General features: G+C 40.1%; 1 protein-coding gene across 1 annotated transcript in view; it reads left to right on the forward strand.

The window, feature by feature from the left end:
- The first annotated feature begins 6,721 nt into the window (after positions 1–6,721).
- Kcnab1 (potassium voltage-gated channel subfamily A regulatory beta subunit 1) overlaps positions 6,722–23,228 on the forward strand; it is a 456,882-nt gene continuing 440,375 nt past the window's right edge. Inside the window, exon 1 of the mRNA XM_087621134.1 lies at positions 6,722–7,160. Coding sequence (XP_087477260.1) covers positions 6,886–7,160 — 275 coding nt within the window. The 5' untranslated portion in view covers positions 6,722–6,885. The remainder of the gene's footprint in view (positions 7,161–23,228) is intronic.

The raw sequence follows: 23,228 nt of genomic DNA on the forward strand, positions 1-23,228 counted from the left end.
CAGCTTCCTAAGATATGCAGACTCCTGTTTCTCAAACTTGAGTGTTCAAATGCAATACCTGAGGGGGCTTATTAAAATACAGGCCCTACTCAGTAATACTGGCGATTCTGTTTCTAATAAGCTCCCAGGTGTTGCCTGGGCAGCTACCTGTTCCTTGGACCACATTGTGAGAACCCAAAACTGTGTTTTACAATGAAGGTTGAGAATCCTTAATCTGAAATCTAACCCCCAAAGCTAAAATATTCCAAAATGTGAAGCTTTTTGAAGTTGGTATGATTGCAAAAAAGGTGGGGAGTGAGGAATCCCATTTATAACATGGTCAAAATGCAGCCATACTAAAAATATTATACAAAACTATCTTCAAAGAATTTTTAATAAAATGTATATGAGGCATATACAAATGTTATACTTTAATCTCACCTCCAAGTTATCTTATTATCTGTATGTAAATATTCTAAAATCTGAAATAAAAAAATACTCTGTTCCCAAATATTCTAAATAAAGAACACTCAATTTATGTGAAGGTGAGAAAAGAAAGCTAATGAGCTCTGTTCCTTACAGCAGCTGAAAGCCTAGAATGTTTCCTGGCTTTTCTAGAAAAGATGGAGGCTCTGTAGGCAGTTCTGTAGTCAGTGATCCTACTGAATCAGTCTCCTTAAGTTCCTAACTTGTGCCCTAAGTAGCCGCAGCATTTAGGCAGCCTATATTTCATAGGGAAGTGGCTAGATTTCCAGTCTTTCTGTTTCTGATCAGCCCCCAGAGAGTGTGTCCTAAATTAGGTAACAGGCATTGCAGAATCAAGAGCTCCCTGGTGATATGACCTGAACATCACGAGAACTGGCAATCACACAAAGCGACTTTTATTAATCAGACTATGAAAAAAAATGGGCCAAATACTTCAATGTTACAAAAAAGCATATGTGGATGTTCTGCCACATCTAAAAATCACTCTAGGTCTTGAAATGGAAATAATACAATAATAAATGACAAGATCATTTATTGATGCCCTACTAGGTCTCAATTGTTTTATCTGAAGTATTCATAATTCTTATAGAAATAGTATAAGCCATATTTTTTTCTTTTGTAGGCATTGGAACTGTGCTGGCTAGTTTTATGTCAACTTGACCCAAGCTAGAGTCATCTGAGAGGGGAGAACCTCAGCTGAGAAAATGCCTCCATAAGACCAGGCTGTAGGCAAGTCTCTAGAACATTTTCTTAATGTGATTGATGTGGAATGGCCTGGCCCATTGTTGGTGGTACCATCCCTGGACTAGTGGCCTTGGATATTATAAGAAAATAGACTGAGCAAGCCCTGAGGAGCAAGCAAGTAGGCAGCACCCCTCCATAGCTTCTGTAGCAGCTCCTGCCTCCAGGTTCTGGCTAGGTTTGTGGTCTTGCTTTGCATTCCTTTGTTGGACTGTATTTCAGGATATGTGAGCCAAATAAACAAACCCTTTCCTCCCCAGGATGCTTTTGGTCATGGTGTTTCAACACAGAAATAGGAATCCTAACTAAGACAGAGACTTAAAATAAATAACTTGTCAAGGTTTACATAAGATAGAGCTGAGATTCATCTACCTCTGGATGATTTCATTAAATCCCATTTGCTTTTGCAGAATTAAGTGATTTCTTTGTCTCCATTTATAGTAGACAACTGTTGATTTACTTTTACCATTTATTTTGTCATTAATAGTATTTATGGTTTTTACTAATAAGGTTCCTTTGAGGCAATGTGATCTAATGAGCTAATATAATTATTAGAAAATATAAGTCAAAAGTATACTCACAATACTTGTTAGGTTTACATCTTATTAAATATGCCATTCCTCTATCTTGAGGAGGGATGAGAAACAGATTTATTTCTTTTTACCAGATAGTGTGTGAGGGGTGATAATAATATATTAGAAATGTGAATTGTTATTTGATTTTTTTCATTATGAAGCCAGAGAAAAATATGAATTTGTATTTTTTTAAAAAAAATATATAGTGTCAACAATAGGGATTTTCTGTCAAGTTTTGGTCTGTAACTAAGACCAATGGTAATAACTTGTTTTGTTTTGAGGGTGTCGAGGATGCCTCTGACAGACAACTTAAGAGATAGTATCACTCATATAACACCAGGACATAGAGAAATCAAGTGGTTACCAACTGGAATGGATCCTTCTTATTGTCCAGCTCTCTTAATACCAGAAAGTACAATGTAGGCTTCTGGGGACAAAAGTCATCAACACTCTTCCCCAGCTGTAAACCCTGTAAGGTGCAATAAAGACTGGCATGACAAGGTATCCATGGGTACAGCAGTGGCACCAATCACTTTATGATTGATGTTAAAACCTGATCAGTAAGAGGAAACAGATGCCTTGTACTCTCAATTTGACCAAAAAACAGTGGCTGGAGAGCTCATAAATCAAAGGGGTAAATCTACTCCTATTATTTTGATAAATGGACATAGTGTCAAACTGCTCTCTAAATATGTACTCTACCCTTTGTTCAGGACAACTCTCAGTCCTCATCAGAGAAGCTTCATGTACCAGACAGCAATCATATAGAAAACTCACACCATATGAAGTCCAGAGAATATGTGTCTTCAGAGTGCTCCGTCATAAATAGGATATCTATATCACAATCCTTCCCAGAAACTGGAAAATATTACAGAAGTGAGGGTGGAGATGGGGATAGGGTGGAAAGAGCGTAAGATCCAGAGCTCCAGAGGAAACAGTGCCTTCTAGGTAGGACATGAACCCATAGCAGCTGTGGCTTCCTACACAAGCCCTGTAAAGGTCAAGCTAGTTGACTTTCCAGCATTTCCAGGGAGGTTCAAACGCCCCTACACCTAGCTGAGGAGCTCTGGACAATTGTTGGCTTCTAGCAGACAGATCATCTGTCTTCTTTAGAGGTATGGTTCCGGGTAGTTTGATTACACGTCAGTGATTAGTCTCCCGCTGATTCACGTGAGCAGCACAAGTTAGGCTCAGTTAGATTAGAAAAAGAAGAAAGGAAATTGGAAGGGGAGTTGGAAGGGTGAGGATGGATCTAGAAGGAGTTAAGAGGAGGAATGTTGGCCTAAGAGAATACAATTACAATTAAAATTACAATACAATCATATATCATGCATGTATGAAATCTCAAAGAGTAATAAAATATATAATATGAAATAACATGTGATCTGGTATACTATAATGTAGTTTTGTATATAGTGAAATTAGTTTGCTTTTTATATTAGGCACCAAGGTATCAAAATATATCAAATCCAGTTTGAAGTATTATGTACAATAATTAATTGTCACGATTATTCAATTCCTATATTATAAAATATAATAGGCATGAAATTGAGATGTTTACAATTTTTATATCTTATTTTAGAGTTATTTCGCAAGATCATAGGTAAAAGACTGTGAAGCAATCAAACGTTATGTAGTGGGTGAGATGGGCTGAAGAAACTGGTTCAGAGAGAAAAAGGAACCATATAAAATTCCTTCCTAGCTGCTGTATGTAGAAGGATGATGTCAAACCCCTTGTGACTTCAATTATATTGGATAAATTTAAGATGATGTAAGAATTTTTTTAATTTTATTTTTCTTGGATATTTTATGTATTTACATTTCAAATATTATCCCCTTTCCTCCCTCTCCCGTACCCCTTCCCCCTCCCCCTACATCTGTGAGGATGTTTCCACTCCCACCCACCCACTCCAACCTCAACGCCCTGGCATTACACTACATTGGGGAAATGAGCCTTTATAGGACCAAGGGCTTTTCTTCCTATTAATTCTGGACAATGCCACCCTCTGCTACATATGTGGCTAGAGTCATGGGTTCCTCCATGTGTACTCATTGGTTGGTGGTTTAGTCCCTGGGAACTCTGGTAGGGTCTGGTTGGTTGATATTGTTGTTCTTCCTATGGTGTTGCAAACACCTTCAGCTCCTTCAGTCTTTTCTCTAACTCTTCCATTGGAGTCTCCTTGTTCAGTCCAATGGTTAGATGCAACCATCTCATCTATATCAGTAGGGCTCTAGCAGAGCCTCTCAGGAGACACCCATACCTGGCTCCTGTCAGCAAGCACTTCTTGGCATCAGCAATAGTGACTGGGTTTGGTGTCTGCATATGGGATGGATCCTCAGGTGGGGTAGTCTCTGGATGACCTTTGTGAGAAATTTTTAAAACAACAATTCAGTACACTATGCCTGTATCCTTGGCGACTACTTAACATATGACACAACATTGAGTACTTAGTATTTACCTTGATACTTAGTTTTAAATGTTTGAAAGGAGAGAATACACAGGAAGTCTGCATTTTAGTTCTGTAATCTTGCTGCAGTAAAGTTGATGCTGATATCTGTTGCATTTAATACATAGTCAACATTCAAAGTTTTGCACACATGTTTTATCAAAGGTTTCTAATAAAAATATTATTCATAAATAACCACAAACTTAACGGTCATAATAAGGCAAAGAGTAGTTTCTGTCACAACCTTGGCAATTTGACTCTGAGCAGGGCGTGTGAGCATGCAGAGATGACTTGGAGATGTCTTGTACAGTAGGCAGCTATGAGGAATATCCTAGCTGGATCATTCAATAAGCAGCTAATGCTGTCTGGGAAGTCACTTGGATGGCAATATCCGGTAGTCACATTCCCCAAAGATAGTGGAAATCTCCCAAAGTGAACTGCCCTATACATGAGTAGAAACCTCATGGCCATTCCAATCTAACCATAGATGTCATATACTATTCTTACTTGTTCATATGTTACAAATGAAAGCAGTCAGAGCCCTAGAACCATGAGTAGGAAAAAACATTCTACTCTTCAGAAAGAAATGTAAAAGAAGTGGAGAGCTTTGAGATTCACATATGAAAACTGTAATAATATGTTTATCTATTTTATAGATAGGAAAACTAAAGTATTAAAGAATTAAGTAATACATACATATTTATATAAGTATTTATATGTATATAGACACACACACACATATATATACTAAATTCTGTGTATAAAACCACATTTTTTATCTTTATCTCAGTTACTCTCTTGTAACCTTTTCCACATTCATGTCTTATGTGTGCGTGTGTATAGCTAGATACATAGATAAATAGATTATAAATGTGGGAGAAAATATGATATTTGCCTTTCTGGGTCATTTTGTTAAAATAATCTCTAGTTCCATCTTTTTCCTGTAGATGACATAATTTTAATATTTTCATAGATGAATAAAACTCTATTGTGTAACTATAACAAAAATTCATTCCATTTTCTCGTTGGTGGGTATCTATGCTGGTTTTATCCTGGCTATTGTGACTAGTGTAGAGTCCATATTTGACTTAAGTCTAAGAACGTCTAAGTAGGAAGTTTGTCTGTAAAGTCTGCACAGCAGAAAGCCTAGCTGCAATGGATACTCTCATACTCTTGAATGATCAAAGAGGTAAAGTCAATGGAAGGCACCAAAAAGATTGCAGTCTGTTGGTGCTGGAAGTCCTGGTGGAGGCGGGACTGATTCTGGTAGCTGATCTCAGCTGATTCCTTGGCCTCTGATAAGTGTTTTGAGCTCCGTATGGGTTATTGCTCGTTTCTAAGCCTAGATTCAGCATGAATGTCATTTCCCTATACATAATATGACTGCTATCATCTAATTCTTGACTTTGATCAACTAACAACTGTTAAGGGTTCTCGGAAATGTTGGCAGGCTTCTGAAGAGCTACTGTTCCCCGATCTCTTTATTCCTTTCCTCACTGGCCTTCTCAGAATGCATAAGAACTTGATATACCTGTATGATTTTAACCAGTGGTCTTGTCATAAACAGGAAAATTCACAGATATTCCCAGACCCACATAGAGCAGACACAGGGATAGGGGATAGATAGGAGGGACTTAGGATGATTAGGGGAGCCAGGGGTTTATAATATCAAATAACTCAGTCATGGGAATCTTGAGTGAGTAGTGGTATCATGGATAGCATGGATCCTGCGAGACAAAACACAGGTTATATATCCTTAAGAAAGCTTGGGTTCTATCCATGTGTCTTAATCAAAAATGCATTAACTAAATCCTTCTTTCTTCAGAGCTCGTTTTCATGTGCACTTAACATACATAGGCACAGCCACATACAAATACATATGTACACATAAACATCCCTATTCCTTCCTCTGACTCCACTTCAACTCTAGCTGCAAATCCAGTTATAAAATGATTTTTAGGTTTTCCATGAATTATAAAAAACTCAATAGTCAATTATTGGAATCAGCTCTGGTAGGTTTACTGTTCTTACAAAAGGAATCAAAAAAGCATCTGGTGTCTTTTATGGTTCGTTGACATTCAGAGAGCCTTCTGCTCCTAATAGAATGTGAAAATCATCCAGTATTTCACACTACAGCTTAGCCAGAAGGTTAGGTAACCTGTCTCATGCATTGAGAGTGTTATTCTTACTAGAAGAAATTCACATTGAAACTTTCAAAAAGGCTGCAAAAGAGGCTGATGAGTCTCGAGAGGGCTTTTATTTAAAAAAAAAAAAAAGTAACTCTAATGTGGCAGTGGAATATAATTTACCCAAATCTTATTGTCTAAGGTAAAGTTGCCATTGTTGAATGAAGTCATATTCCTATCTTTAAAGCAGATATACTTCATAAACTTCAGAATTACAAAGTTTTGGAGACTTGAATTTCCATATTCCAAGTGACAGGTAGTAGCCGCCTTTCCTCCGCCAGGAAACTTTAGAGGTAGATAGCCTTTCATTCCAAGTGCAGCAGGCTCAGTTACAGGTCCGCAGCAGGATAAGGTTAAGGTGGGGGGCGGGAAGGCAGGGCAGCGGAGGGAGACAGCAGCAGAAATCAATTCAAATTACTTTGATGACAGTCGCTTAGCGTCTTCCCAGGCAGGCAGACAGGAACTTCCAGGATGCTGGCAGCCCGTACTGGCGCTGCAGGGAGTCAGATCTCCGAAGACAACAGCAAGTTTAGAAAGCAGTCTGGCCTTTCTTCAGGGGGGAAAGACAGATCTCCCAAGAAAGCCCCCGAAAATGTCAAAGACAGCAGCCTCAGCCCCTCAGGGCAAAGCCAGCTCAGGGCAAGGCAGCTGGCCCTGCTGCGGGAGGTGGAGATGAACTGGTACCTAAGGCTCTGCGAGCTGTCGAGCGAGCACACTACTGCACACACCACCGGGATGCCGCACAGGTGAGCTCGCTGCGATCCGGCCGATCGGGCCATCATCCCGGGTGGGATCTGGAGAGCAGGTGTTCCTTACCGGGCTGTGAAATCTTAGCGGCGGCTCTCACGGCCTCAGAGACGCTTGGCACTTCAGAACTTGCAGAACAAAAGGCAGGAACTTGGTGCAATAATAAACAAAGCTCTCTGGATTGAGACCGGGAAAGCATCCTTTGGAAAGCCAATAATGAGCTTACGGGAGGAGAGTCAAATTCTTTTCTCTAGAGAAAAAAGAATATCAAAGGAATTCGGAGATTGTTAAAAAAAAAAGGTTTCTTCCCCAAAGAACGAAATATTATTATTGCAGTGTACCTGCATTTCCCTTCCCTTGGAAGTGGGGCATGGGGAGAGAGCTTTTTGAGCTGTTTTGAAACTGGATAGTTGAATAGTGTTAACTTGCTGGATGAAGGAAGGTTCAGTCAGAGGTTCAAGAGGGGCGCTGAGCTTGTTCTGTTGACAATCACATACTCAACAGTTGAGACAGCTAACACACGGAGAAAGGGCTACTTTTTAAAAAGATGTAAATGTAAAGCAATTTCCTGAAGATTTCCTTTCTGTTCTTTCCTCGACCTGGGCTTCACATATCAATAAGGAAGGAGAGTTTTATTAAACACACCACAGTAAGGCAACCTGAGCGCAATGTCTGGAGTCCTGAAACCCAAGTGTGCTTATTTCCTATAAGTTGTATTAAGAAACCTCTTAGGAAATAGAGATAATTTTACACGGAATGCTATGTTAAATAATCCCCAGAATAGTATTTATTAAATGATAATAAAATTTCAATAGAAAAAATTAATGAAATAGCCAAAATATGTCTTTTGTTAAGACTACAGCATACTATATGAAAATATCCACTATGCTCTTAGAAACTTCTGAGTGTGTATGTGTGGTATGATGTGTGTGTGTGTGTGTGTTTCTGTGTGTGTTGTGTGTGTGTGACTGTACATGGGGTGATATGGGGTGGGTTGCATATCTGTGATAAGTATTGTCTAAACTTGATATGAGTGTATGTGATTTTCTTTGCGTATGTTGTGTAAATGTGTGTGGTGTGTGTTTGTGTGTCTGTGTGTGTGTGTGTGTGTGGTGAGTGTGTTTAGTATGTGTACTTTATGTACATGAGTGTGCAGATATGCAGGGAGGCCAGAGCAAAACATCAGTTTTCCTTTTCTGTCAACTCTCCCCCTTCCTTCATTGAGACAGAATCTCTCACTCTTTCAGAAGCTTGTCATTTTGACTAGACTGGATGAACGAGGAACTCTCAGGATCTGCCTGTCTTTGCCCCAAAATGCTAGGGTTACAGCACATACGGCTCGCCTGACTTTTTCACAATGGATGCTGGGGTTTGAACTCAGTTCTGAACATTTTCAGAACAAATGTTCTTATCCCCTGGGCCCTTTTCCCCAGCTTCCATTGTTATATTTCTAATTCAAAAAGGAAACCTCTAAAGCAGTTGAATTAAATAGTACATATACTCTGGAAACGTCTAAAGCAGTTGAATTAAGTAGTGTGTATACTCTAGAAACTTGGACAGCACAATTCAAAATGTCTTGACACATTTACATTTCCTTTTTCCCAAAACAGTAATAAAATAAATGTTTCCAAATGTAAGCCACTATTGAAAAGTCAGCACTTAAAACAAGAAGGGTGAAATAAAGCTTCTAGAAATGTCTGGGAATTAGATGCAGTGTTCACTGCCAGGGTGACCTGTCTGTGCTCTTGAATAGACTGATGCCTGCAACTGTGGGGGATGGGGAGTAGTGGGGAAGAAAAGGGGTAGTGCTGGGAGCTTGAGGAAGGGGCAGTCTCATTTAAGAAAGGCTTGAGGGAGCTTGTGCTTGCTAGAAATTTATCTCCTTTCACAACCCATATCCCAAATCATTGTATATCTTGCATGTCTATAAAACTGTTGTTACAGGGCCTCTGGGGGAAGTCAAGTGACAAGGGAAATACATGATAATGGTTTCTTTCCCTAACATATTCCTTGACTTATGCTAAACCTGCTACTTTCCATAAGGAGTATAATACAAGACCACAAACTCCCTGCTGTCATCTGACACTGAGGCAGCATTTACCAAGTCAGAGTGAAGTACTGGTTAAGCTAATGAGGTTTAGTGAGAAATTTGGGGCAGAAAATCTGCTCTCCACTGCTCTACTTAAATAATCACGGCCCTGCTGTCAGACAAGACTGCCTAAAACACGATTTGAGATTATTCTAATCCTCAGGGCAATACCATTTAACTGTTAATTGACACCTGCTTAGAGAGTGTGTTGAAATCATGATGGTCTTGTCTATTGAACACCGCCAGAACGGAAGATCCATCCTTTATTTGCAATATGATTTTACTCGGGGAGGGGGGGTTGTACAGGGGACTAGAGCATGCAAATCGCACTTGTCACCTAGCTCAATCCTAACTTAGATGAATTTGCTGAAGATCTCCTACTTTGTATAGCTCTCTGCTTTTGTAACTCCCAGTATGGGAAGCCCCCATTCTGATGAGTCTCCTAAACAATGATTAATTAGGCAACATTTCACATTTTAATGCTCACATTGGGATGCAAATCCCTGAGCTACCCAGCTGTTTGGATTAGCTGTCAGGAAGTTATGAGAAGGCTTTATGGATTTGAAATGTGTTTTCATCAAATAGTTTGGATCTCCTGATATTTCTACTTTAGACTTTATATGTAGATGATAAATGTCCCTAACCTTTAATTAAAATACTTGAAATGTTATGCCTCTGTGAAATGTTGTTTATACAGCAGAACATGCAATGTGTTGAGGGGAGTGTGAAGATGCCACAGACTGTGGTTGAGAAGAATTTGATGGGCATCAGTAAGGACTTAGTGTACTTTGACTCTGATTCCCCTGCCTGGGAAAGCGGACTTAAAATATTGTATAGCAAGTTCATTCTAGCTCAGGCTGGGTTGTTTTATACATGGATCCCACAACAACCTGCATTTCAAAGGAACTGATTACAGGAAAGCATTAAAGTGGAGGCAGGGCTCAAGATTCCTGGTATATTTATTTACTAAGCAGATATAGGAAGCAGGACAGAGAATGAAGATGTAAGAGTAGCCCTGTTCCCTGTTCTGGGCTGTGTGTACATGGGATTATACAGTAAAACAACCTAATAAAATTTGCTTCATATTGACTGATCGTCCATTTCAGAGCTGCCTAATGGCAGTGATATTGGATATATTTATCATCCGTGGCAGCTCGTTACTTGCCTACCAAATGAGAATAGAGTAGGGACCAGAGCTCTGGAGTTAGAGGCAAAACTTGGCTTTTCCTCTTTGCTCCCTTACATGTTACTTGTTTTTGTGTAATTGCTTGTTTACTTGGTTTTGTCAGGTTGACAATAGCTTGGGTCACCAGGGAAGAGGGGAACCTCAGCTGAAGAATTGTCTCCAGCAGACTGGCATGTGGCCAAGACAATGAGACATTTTCTTCATTGTTGAGTGATGTGGCCAGGCCCAGTTCATTGTAGTAGGTGCCATGCTGAGCAGTGTCACCCCTAGGCAGGTGGTCCTGGGATGTATAAGAAAGCCAACTGACTGAGCAAACCATGAGGAAGAAGGCAGTAAGTTATGCTCCTTCATGGTTCTGCTTTTGTTCCTGCCTCCAAAGTATCTGCTTTCAGCTCCTGGTCTAGCTTCCCACCATGATAGTTTATGATGTGAAAGTATAAGCCAAAAAAGTCTCTACAAGTCAATTTTGGTCAAGGGTTTTACCATAGCAACAGAGAAACCAACTAGAACACCATGTAATTGTGGACATGACTTTTTAAATTTTATTTAGTGTTTTAAAATAAATTTTCTGAACCCAGAAGGAATCTTTGGCCTTTGCCTAATGCTTTAAAAATAGATAAATGTAAGCAAGAGAGCTAAGAGATAGTGGTACAGTGTTTAACACACAAGCATGAGAACCTGAGTTAGGGTCCTAAGCACCCACACATAATTATGCTGATCCAGAAGCACTTCCTCACCTCTAGATAGATGGAAACAGGAGAATTTGACCTTGTTGGACAGTCCAGCCTAACTGAACTGTTCAGAATTCAGTGAGAGAATTGTTTCAAAAAAAACAAAAAAAGTATAGGCGTGGAGATCACCCAGTGACTAATAATGCTTGCTTTGCAAGCATGAGGGCTTGAATTCAATACCAGCACTCATGTAAATGTCTGCATGACTGTGCATGCATGCATGTAACCCCAGTATTCATGCAACATAGACACAAAGGGGAACAAAGGCAAATGCTGAGAGCTCACTGGCCAGTCTAGCCTAGAAAAAGTAAGAATCCGGTTCAATGGGAGATGCTGTCTCAGAGCAATAAGATAAAGAAAAATTCAGAAAAGGAACACAACTTCTTGCTCTTTTTGTGGTCAAAGAAATAGAAACTCAAAAAGTTAATTAACATACCTAACAATTTGTTGAAATTCAAAACTCGGTGACTTTATGGACTGGAGAGATGGCTCAGTGGATAAAGTCACTTGCTATCAAAACTAATGACCTGAATTAAGTCCCTGGGACCCTCGTGGAGGAAAAAGGACTGACTCTGACTTGTTGTCCTCTGCCAATCACACATGCACCATGATACACCAGATAGATAGATAGACAGATAGATAGATAGATAGATAGATAGATAGATAGATAGATAGATAGATAGATAGATAGATAGATGGATGGATGGATGGACGGACGGACGGACAGACAGACAGACAGACAGAGATAGGGGAAATGTTGGGGCAAAAGGGTTCAAGCAGGTAGTAGAGTGATAAACAGGGAAGAGAGAACTGAGGAAGAGTTAACTAATATAAAGCGTGTATGAACAAGCTCCATGGGAACCTGTGATCTTGCAAACCTAGTAAAAATATATTAAGGGGGATAATAGAACACATGTGCTATGAAAGAACAGGACCGGCATATGAGAAGCTAAAGGTTTGAGTAGAAATAGGTGGCTAGGGCAGAGGACTGGGGGAAAGGAAAAGAGGGATAGTGGGTGGGTTAACCAAAACATGCACTATGATATACCAGATAGATAGATAGATAGATAGATAGATAGATAGATAGATAGATAGATAGATAGGGAAAATGTAGGAACAAGTCACATAAAATCCTACTAATTTGTAAGCTAATTAAAGATGTTACTAGTAATTTTAAAAACAGGCTAGCTCTTTCTCGAAAGCTCAGCCAGAGTCTCCTCAACCTCGCCGATGACTACCTCCTGCTGTGCTTTTGCTCCTGCCCACCTTAGTTGCTGCAGATGGAAAACTCTAGACAATTTTAATATTTTAAAACTATCCAGATAACACAATGGCTGGACAAAGAATATCCTGCCCCATCCTCCTTGTCCTTCACCCATGGCGGAGGCTACAAACTACATGTGTCCAGAGACCTACATGTCTAGTGCTTCCTCTGCTCCACTGCCTGCTCTGACTCCTCCCCCTTGTCCTCTTCTCTTCCTCCTGGGACCCAGAAGTCTCACCTTTTATCTTTCTCCCAGCCCAGTCCCAATTAGGGAAATGACACCTCCACCTATATCTCGCCTTTTGGCTGAACAGAGATACCTCATATTCAAGAAATGTTCTTAGAGACATTATCAAAGATAAATCTAAGTGACAAGGACCCTGCCATGAGTCATTGGTCAGTTAGTCCCAGTAAAGGCTATTCACTTTTGGATTTTGGCTACCCACCATAATTACATGGTATGACCCTAGTGCTGAATGCAGCACACATGTCAGATGCAGAATACAGAAATTAATCTTGAACTAACTAAGAAACTTTTTGTTTGCTGGATAACTTTCATAATGTTGGAAGGTGCTTTTATTTGTTAGGGGAGAAAGATATTAATAGTCTTATGCAGCACCAGATCCCATATGTGACACTATCTGTTCACATATGTAGGTCACTGGCCCAAAAATGGCGAGATGTTTTATACGGTGTAATAGTTTGAATGAGAATGGTTCTGGAGGTTCATATATTTGAATACTTGGATCCCCGGTTGATGGAACTGTTTGGGAAGGATTAAGAGGTGTGGCCTTGTTGGAGGAGGTGTACCACTAGGGCAAGCTTTGGTGTTTCAAAAGACCTATGCCCTTCTGAGCCTGTTTCTCTCTGCCTCCTAATTTTGGGTCAAGATATAAGCTTTTAACTGTACCTGCTGCCATGTCCTTGCTCTATCATCATGGACTATAAGTCCTTGAAACTGCAAGCTTCAAATTAAATATTGTTTTTATTGGTTGCCTTGGAGTTTTATCATAGTAATAAACCTGTAATAAAGACAGAGAGCAACCAATTTCTTTCTTGATTACATTTTAGGCTGCTGCACAGGAAAGAAACATGGTCAGAACCCATGATTATGTAAACCATAGGCCCTAGGGGAAAATCTACTGATGCTGTTTTTCTAAAAGGTCACAATTTTAAGCTGCTTTCTAAATGTTTACATTTTTATGTTCTGGCTTGCTTTCTGTTGCTGTAATAAAAAACTGAACAAAAGTAAGTTAGAGAGGGAAGATTTATTTGGCTTACAGGTTTCAGTCCATTGTCAAGAATTGGCCAAAATAGAAGGCTGGAACTTTAGACAAGAACTGAATCAAAGTTCATGGAGGAATTCTGCTTACTAGCTTGTTCCTCACAGTCATGTTCATCTACCGCTCTCATATCTCCCAGGATCATCAGCTCAGTTGTGTCACTACCCTTAATGGCCTGGGCACCCCTATATCTATCATTAATCAAGAAACGCTCCCATGGACTAATCTAATTGAGGCTTTTCTCAGTGGAGGTTTCTTCTTCAAATGACTCTAGATTGTATCAAGTTGACGAAAACCAAACAGCATCATGTGCATCGATGTCATAGCAGCTTCATACTGCGGTGGGCAGTAGTTAGTGCAGACAGTCAATGACCAGTCAAAGTGCTGAGGAACTGCAAGTGCTCAGCTGCAGGCGAGACCTCAGCATCAACCCTCCCCCTTATCACCACCACCGAGCCTCCAGAAGCAGACCATAAGAGGGGACAGAAAGAATGCAAGACCTATAGAACTGGGAGGAGTTCTGTGCTGCCCTATGGCTATGATATGGTTGCTACACATGTGAACTCACAAGACCTGCAAAGACCAAGCCATCAAGGAGGGATAAGGAAATCCTCAGACCCAAATTGAGGATCTAATTGATGGTTGCTGGGGGAAGGAGAGTCACTTTTATTTGGAGCTGTGGCCACTTGTGAGCCCATGCCCCAGTACATAGCCCTGCACCTTATGTGCACACAGGCAGCTCCAATTAGACTCAGGATTTAAAACTAACTAAATAACTTTGAAAAGGAGGTCACGACATTGGGAGCATCCTGAAGGGTATTAGAGGAAAGTGGATAAAGGTGAATATGATCAAGATACAAGGTTTATGCATACAAAAATTTCAACAGATGAATTTAAAGTATCATTCTTTTGAAAAGAAGATGACTACCATTGAAAGTGAGTGTGGTAAGACGAGCGAATTAAAAGAAAATTCTTTTATTTCTTCAAAGTAAAGAAGAGTGCATTTTGTTTTTCATTTCATGCTTTGCTGGGAACTGAGCCATAACTCACATTATGCATGGTCTACGTGGTTAAGTCTTACAAAGAGGACTAAGAGTTAGTGACTCTAAAGGTGTCTGGCAAGAATGTGTCCTTCACCCAGTACCTAGGCGCTGAGTAACCTGCTTTGCTCAATTAAGATTCCATCAGGTATTGAGGAGAGCACCATCCTCCTGAGGAAAAAGTAAATTGAGGTTAGAATACAAAGAGGATCTTAGATACCAGCAGTACTAGCATTCCAATCCTGAACTGATTAAGTAGAAATTACTGGAGTAGTTCAGTATTCACCACACAAACACGTAGGTGAATATTTAGTTCCTGTACTCTGATATGGATTTCACCTCTGTAACTCATACTCCTTATGATCCGGAACAGTGGTCTACTAAGCTGCATCCTAATGTTGCTCTCACTCTTACCAGAACTACTTAAATTCCCAGAATTTGTTCACCTCCACAGGTTTCCAGAAGGCAGGACAAGATTCCTGGCACAGGCAGTTCTTTTTTTTTTTCAATCTTTATTAACTTGAATATTTCTTATTAACATTTCAATTGTTATTCCCCTTCCCGGTTTCCAGGTCAACATCCCCCTAACCCCTTCCCTTCCCCTTCTCTATGGGTGTTCCCCTCTCCATCCTCCCCCCATTACCGCCCTCCCCCCAACAATCACGTTTACTTTGGGGTTCAGTCTTTGCAGGACCAAGGGCTTCCCCTTCCACTGGTGCTCTTACTAGGCTATTCATTGCTACGTATGAGGTCAGAGTCCAGGGTCAGTCCATGTATAGTCTTTAGGTAGTGGCTTAGTCCCTGGAAGCTCTGGTTGCTTGGCATTGTTGTTCATATGGGGTCTCAAGCCCCTTCAAGCTCTTTCAGTCCTTTCTAAGATTCCCGTTCTCAGTTCAGTGGTTTGCTGCTGGCATTCGCCTCTGTATTTGCTGTATTCTGGCTGTGTCTCTCAGGAGAGATTTACATCCGGCTCCTGTCTGCCTGCACTTCTTTGCTTCATCCATCTTGTCTAATTGGCTGGCTGTATATGTATGGACCACATGTGGGGCAGGCTCTGAATGGGTGTTCCTTCTGCCTCTGTTCTAAACTTTGCCTCCCTATTCCCTGCCAAGGGTATTCTTGTTCCCCTTTTAAAGAAGGAGTGAAGCGTTCACATTTTGGTCATCCTTCTTGAGTTTCATGTGTTGGGCACAGGCAGTTCTTAAGATGAGTTTTGATAGACTTAGTTTCAGCCAAATGATCCCAGAGCTTAGAAGATTCTGGCTGCATTTGTCAAAGACCTGAGATTATGAAAGAAAGTTATGCAAGAAGATAATCTCAAGTATGAATCATGAGATCAGTGGATAATATGTGCCAGTTGGATTGAGCATACTGTCTATGCAAGGTGACACAAAGATGAATTACTAAAATATCTTCATGTATGAATGAGAAATAACATTTATACTATACTCTAGAAGAGAAGGGCATACTATAGAATTAAGAGGAGGGATCTGGGTTCCTGTCAGGAGTGATTGTATCTGAACTTGGGGGTATACACAGCTAAAACAGAAGGTGATGGGTATCAAGTACAGGTATTGACTTTGGCAATGGAAAGTATCGGGGTGGGGGAGTAAATCTGTTCTATGTGCAATAAATCACATGGTCATCTGCCGTGTCCTCTTTCTATAAGCTGTGGCTAATTCCCTTCTGATATGGAGTAGAAAGGCCTAGGTTTAAATCTTGGTGGTGTTTCTGAATACATAAATGGATGTGGAGTCATGCATTCCCCTCGGGTTTGAGGTTCTTGCATCTTGCCCCACACATGTTTAGCAAAGAGCCAGATGAGGAAGAAATCACTCACATGGACAATCAAAAAACTGGATCAGTGGAGTGTGCCACAAACTTTATCATGTCTTCTTCCGGCTTCGTTTTTTTGTTTTTTTTCCCCCCTACATGACGTGTTTATCAAAGGATCTATACAGAGACACTGAAGTGGCATCTCCTGCTAGATGAATTGAACTTGATTTCATTAATTGTATTTGAGGTAATGCTTGGCCAGGTCTATCCATCTGAATTCCACGAAGGGTAGATGGAAACAACCATACTGGCCTCTCAGTTCTTGTCACAAGCCAGAGCCTGTTGCCTTGACAGAAACTCTTTATGTTGGCTTCTATGCTTTTGTTTCATGGAAAGGAGGCACCACAGGGGGATGAGGAACACTTGCTCATGTACCTTTGGAAATAATAGCTGAAGCTATATTCCTTACATAACAGCCTTCCAGATATATTAAATGCTGTCAAGCCTCAATCTTGCAGTCTTTGGGAAGAATCTCCACTCTACACTAAGAGAAGTTAAGAGTTTTGTGTATAGGAACACACATTATAGTCTAAATGCAAAGGGAAAGTTGCCAAACATATCTTTAGTTGCCAGAAATTTAAACTGAGCTTCTGTCCAGACTTGTGGCTCCGGTCCCTGATTGAGGAAGGTCTCCCAGTATTGATCACAGGGCTGTACACAAATATGTTTTACCTAATGAAGCTACTAATCATAAAGCTATCCCTAGCTGCTAAATTCTGACATATTAGTCACCTGATATGGGAGTGTTTTAATTTTGAAGCACAGTCATGAGTCTGAAGGTTCACATGGATGGAACTGAGGTAAGAGCTCTGTCATTTTTTACCTTTTTTTTTTTTAGATGGCTTGAGCATTGGCATCAATCTATCAGACAGAGGAAGAAAGGAAGAAAAATCACATGGAAGATACTGGGCCTGTAAATGTTATTTGTGAGGAAAAGTTATAGTGGGCCACATGACCACACCTAGCTGAATAGGATGCTGGGACTTGTAGTCTAAATGAAGGCTTAGGGAAAAAGAGAAATGGACATGTCGCAGTGAGCCAGTCTCTAGCACAGGGTAATGGTTCAAGCAAACAACATGAATTTTGCAATTCCCTGTAACAAGGAGATAGATATCTCTATTACCCTCTATTTTAAATGGTATTCCTTTCATTAAAGCCTGACCTTTGACCTGACCTTTCCTTGGGCTCATGGTAGGTCAGTCTCTTTGGGCCTCCCTTCTTATATTTCAACTTTCCTGTTTTGCTGAGAAGGCTGATGACACTTCAGAAAACTGTAGAAGGTGATATGATACCAGGTTGGCAGGGACATGGGACACTGATGAAGTAAACATTCTTCTATGTCCGTCCATGGGCATTGCTTTTCCGAGTTTCTCAGTTCCACGCAGCCCTAAGGATCATATGAGGGTTGTATCTCATGTTCCCTTCTTCCTCCTTTGGATTTTCAGAGGTCATGTTGGTAATGAAGCAGCTCCTTCCTTCCCATGGCAACAGCCACAGCCTCTGGCACCAGACACACAGGCTGGCATCTCATGAGACAGGATCAGGCACATGGAAACATAAGTCAGATAGCATGGGTACAGAGCCAGGTGACCTGTTGATTCAGTCTGTTATTTCAGAACCATCAAGGCGTGGGCTTGTAAAAGAAGCATCTTTGCTAGTATGTCCACCCAAGTGACACTTACTATGTCTTTTTAAATGATATAACCTGCAGGATGCTTGGTGGCAGTCAAACCAGCCTTCCAGTTGCCAGAAACACGATACAGTGTTGTTTTTGCATGTAATATCATTTAGTAAAACTCTATATCCTTAAGGACACAAGTCATTCCTGTCTGACTCACTACTTTGAATCAACGTGTGTGTGAGTGTGTGTATGTGTGTGTGTGTTTGTGAATGTGTATGTGTGTGTCTGTGAATGTGTGTGTGTCTGTGAATGTGTGTTTGTGAATGTGTGTGTGTTTGTGAATGTGTGTATGTGTTTGTGAATGTGTGTGTGTTTGTGAATGTGTGTGTCTGTGAATGTGTGTGTGTATCTGTGAATGTGTGTGTATATGTGTGTGTGTTTGTGAATGTGTGTGTGTCTGTCAATGTGTGTGTCTGTGAATGTGTGTGTGTCTGTGAATGTGTGTGTGTCTGTGAATGTGTGTGTGTGTTTGTGAATGGGTGTGTGTGTGAATGTGTGTGTATGTGTGTGTGTTTGTGAATGTGTGTGTGTTTGTGAATGGGTGTGTGTGTGAATGTGTGTGTATGTGTGTGTGTTTGTGAATGTGTGTGTGTTTGTGAATGTGTGAGTTTGTGAATGTGTGTATGTGTTTGTGAATGTGTGTGTGTTTGTGAATGTGTGTGTCTGTGAATGTGTGTGTATGTGTGTGTATCTGTGAATGTGTGTGTATGTGTGTGTGTTTGTGAATGTGTGTGTGTCTGTCAATGTGTGTGTCTGTCAATGTGTGTGTGTCTGTGAATGTGTGTGTGTTTGTGAATGTGTGTATGTGTTTGTGAATGTGTGTGTGTTTGTGAATGTGTGTGTCTGTGAATGTGTGTGTATGTGTGTGTATCTGTGAATGTGTGTGTATGTGTGTGTGTTTGTGAATGTGTGTGTGTCTGTCAATGTGTGTGTCTGTCAATGTGTGTGTGTTTGTGAATGTGTGTGTGTCTGTCAATGTGTGTGTCTGTGAATGTGTGTGTGTCTGTGAATGTGTGTGTGTCTGTGAATGTGTGTGTGTATATGTGTGTGTGTTTGTGAATGTGTGTGTGTCTGTCAATGTGTGTGTCTGTGAATGTGTGTGTGTCTGTGAATGTGTGTGTGTCTGTGAATGTGTGTGTGTGTGTTTGTGAATGGGTGTGTGTGTGTGAATGTGTGTATGTGTGTGTGTTTGTGAATGTGTGTGTGTTTGTGAATGGGTGTGTGTGTGTGAATGTGTGTGTATGTGTGTGTGTTTGTGAATGTGTGTGTTTGTGAATGTGTGTGTGTCTGTCAATGTGTGTGTGTTTGTGAATGTGTGTGTCTGTGAATGTGTGTGTATGTGTGTGTATCTGTGAATGTGTGTGTATGTGTGTGTGTTTGTGAATGTGTGTGTGTCTGTCAATGTGTGTGTCTGTCAATGTGTGTGTGTCTGTGAATGTGTGTGTGTTTGTGAATGTGTGTATGTGTTTGTGAATGTGTGTGTGTTTGTGAATGGGTGTGTGTATGAATGTGTGTGTGTGTGTGTTTGTGAATGTGTGTGTTTGTGAATGTGTGTATGTGTTTGTGAATGTGTGTGTGTGTTTGTGAATGGGTGTGTGTATTTGTGAATGTGTGTGTATGTGTGTGTGTTTGTGAATGTGTGTGTTTGTGAATGTGTGTATGTGTTTGTGAATGTGTATGAGTCTGTGAATGTGTGTGTGTCTGTGAATGTGTGTATGTATTTGTGAATGTGTGTATGTATTTGTGAATGTGTGTATGTATTTGTGAATGTGTGTGTGTGAATGTGTGTGTGTGTATAGAATGGTGAGGACTCAGAATAATTGCTTAAGACAATTTCAGTTTATGTTTAAAGGACCTTGTTTTAGTACAAATCTCTCTTTACAATTTTTACTAAAAAAAGTGCATTTCGTAGCTTAATATTCACATTTCATTTATTACAATGAATATGGATGTTAAGTATGAAATAAACTGTTAAAGGGGGAGGACTGTTACACTATTTAATTTTCCCTAAGGCTAAATAGCTGTTAATCAGTATAAACAATCTACAAGCAAGATGTGCTAAAGACAACCTCTGTCTGGAAGCTTAGTAATTTGAATGATGAGACTATCCAAATAACAGTTACTTGTTCAGCAAAACATTAAATGATTAAACCTGTTTGTAGTATTTTACACTCCATGTAATGATAGAAAGCATTAAGTTTGCATGTGTTTTAAAGTATTTTCAGTTAAATATGTTTCCCATGATACTTGTCTTCAGAACTAATAAGAAAAAAAGAAAGAGAGAAAGAAGAAAAAACAAACAAATATATATTCCAATGTTCTTTTTTTCCCCCTCATTTATTGGTAACTCTGTTTTCTTTCTTTTTTTTTTTTTTTTTTGGATATTTTTTATTTACATTTCAAATGTTATTCCCTTAACTGTTTTCCCAGCCATAAGGCCCCTATTGCATCCCCCTCCCCCTTATCCTATAAGAGTGTTCCCCATCCCCAACAACCTCCCATTCCAGGCTTCCCCCACCCCATGACATTCCCCAGTGCTGGGGGTCCAGCCTTGGCAGGCCCAATGGCTTCTCCTCCCATTGGTGCCCAACAAGGCCATCCTCTGCTACATATGCAACTGAAGATATGGGTCAGTCCATGTAGTCTTTGGATAGTGTTGTAGGCCCTGGGAACTCTGGTTGGTTGGTATTGTTGTTCTTATGGGGTTGCAGGCCACTTCAACTCCTTTAAGCCTTTCTCTAATGCCTCCAACAGGGACCCCATTCTCACTTCAATGGTTTGCTGCTGTCATTTGCCTCTGTATTTGTCATGCTTTGGCTGAGCCACTCAGGAGACAGCTATATCAGGCTCCTGTCATCATGTATTTCTTGGCTTCATAGATATTATCTAGTTTTGTTGGCTGTATATATATGGGCTGGATCACCAGTCTCTACTCCAAACTTTGTCTCCATATCCACTCCTATAAATATTTTTGTTCCCTCTTTTAAGAAGGACTGAAGCATCCACACTTTGGTCATCCTTCTTCTTGACCTTCATGTAGTCTGTGGATTGTATCTTGGGTAATTTGAGCTTTTAAGCTAATAGCCACTTTTCACTGAGTGCATACCATGTGTGATTTTATGTGATTGGGTTACCTCACTCAGGATGATATTTTCTAGCTGCATCCATTTTCCTAAGAATTTCATGTAGTCATTGTTTTTAATAGGAGAGTAGTACTCCATTGTGTAAATAAATGTACCACATTTTCTGTATCCATTCCTCTATTGTAGGATATCTGGGTTCTTTCCACTTTCAGAATATTATAAATAAGGCTGCTATGCACAGAGTGAAGCATGTGTCTTTGTTGTATGTTGGAGCATTTTGGGGGTTTATGCCCAGGAGAGGTATAGCTGGGTCCTCAGGTAGTACAGTGTCCAATCTTCTGAAGAACTGACTGATTGATTTCCAAAGTGATTTGCAACCCCACCAACAATGGAGGAGTGTTCCTCATTCTCCACATCCTCACCAGCATCTGTTTTCACCTGAGTATTTGATCTTAGCCTTTCTTATTGGTATGAGGTGGAATCTCAGGATTGTTTAGATTTGGACTTCCTTGATGACTACAGATGTTGAACATTTCTTTAGGTACTTCTCAGCCATTCGATATTCCTCAGCTGAGAATTCTTTGTTTAGCTCTGTACCCCATTTTTAATAGGGTTATTTGATTCTATGGAATCTAACTTCTTGAGTTCTTTGTATATTTGGGATATTAGCCCTCTATTCAATGTAGGATTGGTAAAGATCTTTTCCCAATCTATTGGTTGCCATTTTGTCCTAATGACAGTATCCTCTGCCTTACAGAAACTTTGCAGTTTTATGAGGTCCCATTTGTAGATTCTTGATCTTAGAGCATAAGCCATTGGTGTTTTGTTCAGGAAACTTTCTCCAGTGCCCATGTGATCAAGACTCTTCCCCACTTTTTCCTCTCTTAGTTTGAGAGTACCTGGTTTGATGTGGAGGTCCTTGATAAACTTGGACTTAAGCTTTGTACATTTAAGAATGTATCGATTTACATTCTTCTACATGCTGACCTCCAATTGAACAAGCACAATTTGTGGGAAATGCTATCTTTTTTTCTACTGGATGGTTTTAGCTTCTTTGTCAAGATCAAGTGACCATAGGTATGTGGGTTCATTTCTGGGTCTTCAATTCTATTCTATTGATCGACCCGCCTGTCTCCGTGCTAATACCATACAGTTTTTATGACTACTTCTCTATAATACTGCTTGAGATCAGGGATGGTGATTCCCCCAGAAGGACTTTTATTGTTGAGGATAGTTTCTGCTATCCTGGGTTTTTTGTTATTTCAAATGAATTTGCAAATTGCTCTTTCTAAGTCTATGAAGAATTGAGTTGGAATTTTGATAGGGATTGCATTGAATCTGTAGCTTGCTTTTGGTAAAATGGCCATTTTTACTATATTAATCCTGCCAATCCATGAGCATGGGAGATATTTCCGTCTTCTGAGCTCTTCTTCAATTTCTTTCTTCAGAGACTTGAAGTTCTTGTCATACAGATCTTTCACTTGCTTGGTTGGAGTCACACCGAGGTATTTTATGTTATTTGGGACTATTGTGGAGGGTGTCATTTCCCTAATTTCTTTCTCAGATTGTTTATGCTTTGAGTAGAGGAAGGCTACTGATTTATTTGAGTTAATTTTATACCCAGCCACTTTGCTGAAGTTGTTTATCAACTTTAGTAGTTCTCTGGTGGAACTTTTAGGATCACTTAAATATACTATCATATCATCTGCCAATAGTGATATTTTGACTTGTTCCCTTCCAATTTGTATCCTTTGACATCCTTTTGTTGTCTGATTGTTCTGACTAGGACTTCGAGTACTATATTGAAGAAGAAGGGAGAGAATGCGCAGCCTTGTCTAGTCTCTGATTTTAGTGGGATTGTTTTGACTCTCTCG

The sequence above is a fragment of the Rattus norvegicus genome, chromosome 2 (assembly GCF_021556685.1).
Source record: "Rattus norvegicus strain SHRSP/BbbUtx chromosome 2, alternate assembly SHRSP_T2T, whole genome shotgun sequence".
NCBI lineage: Eukaryota > Metazoa > Chordata > Mammalia > Rodentia > Muridae > Rattus > Rattus norvegicus.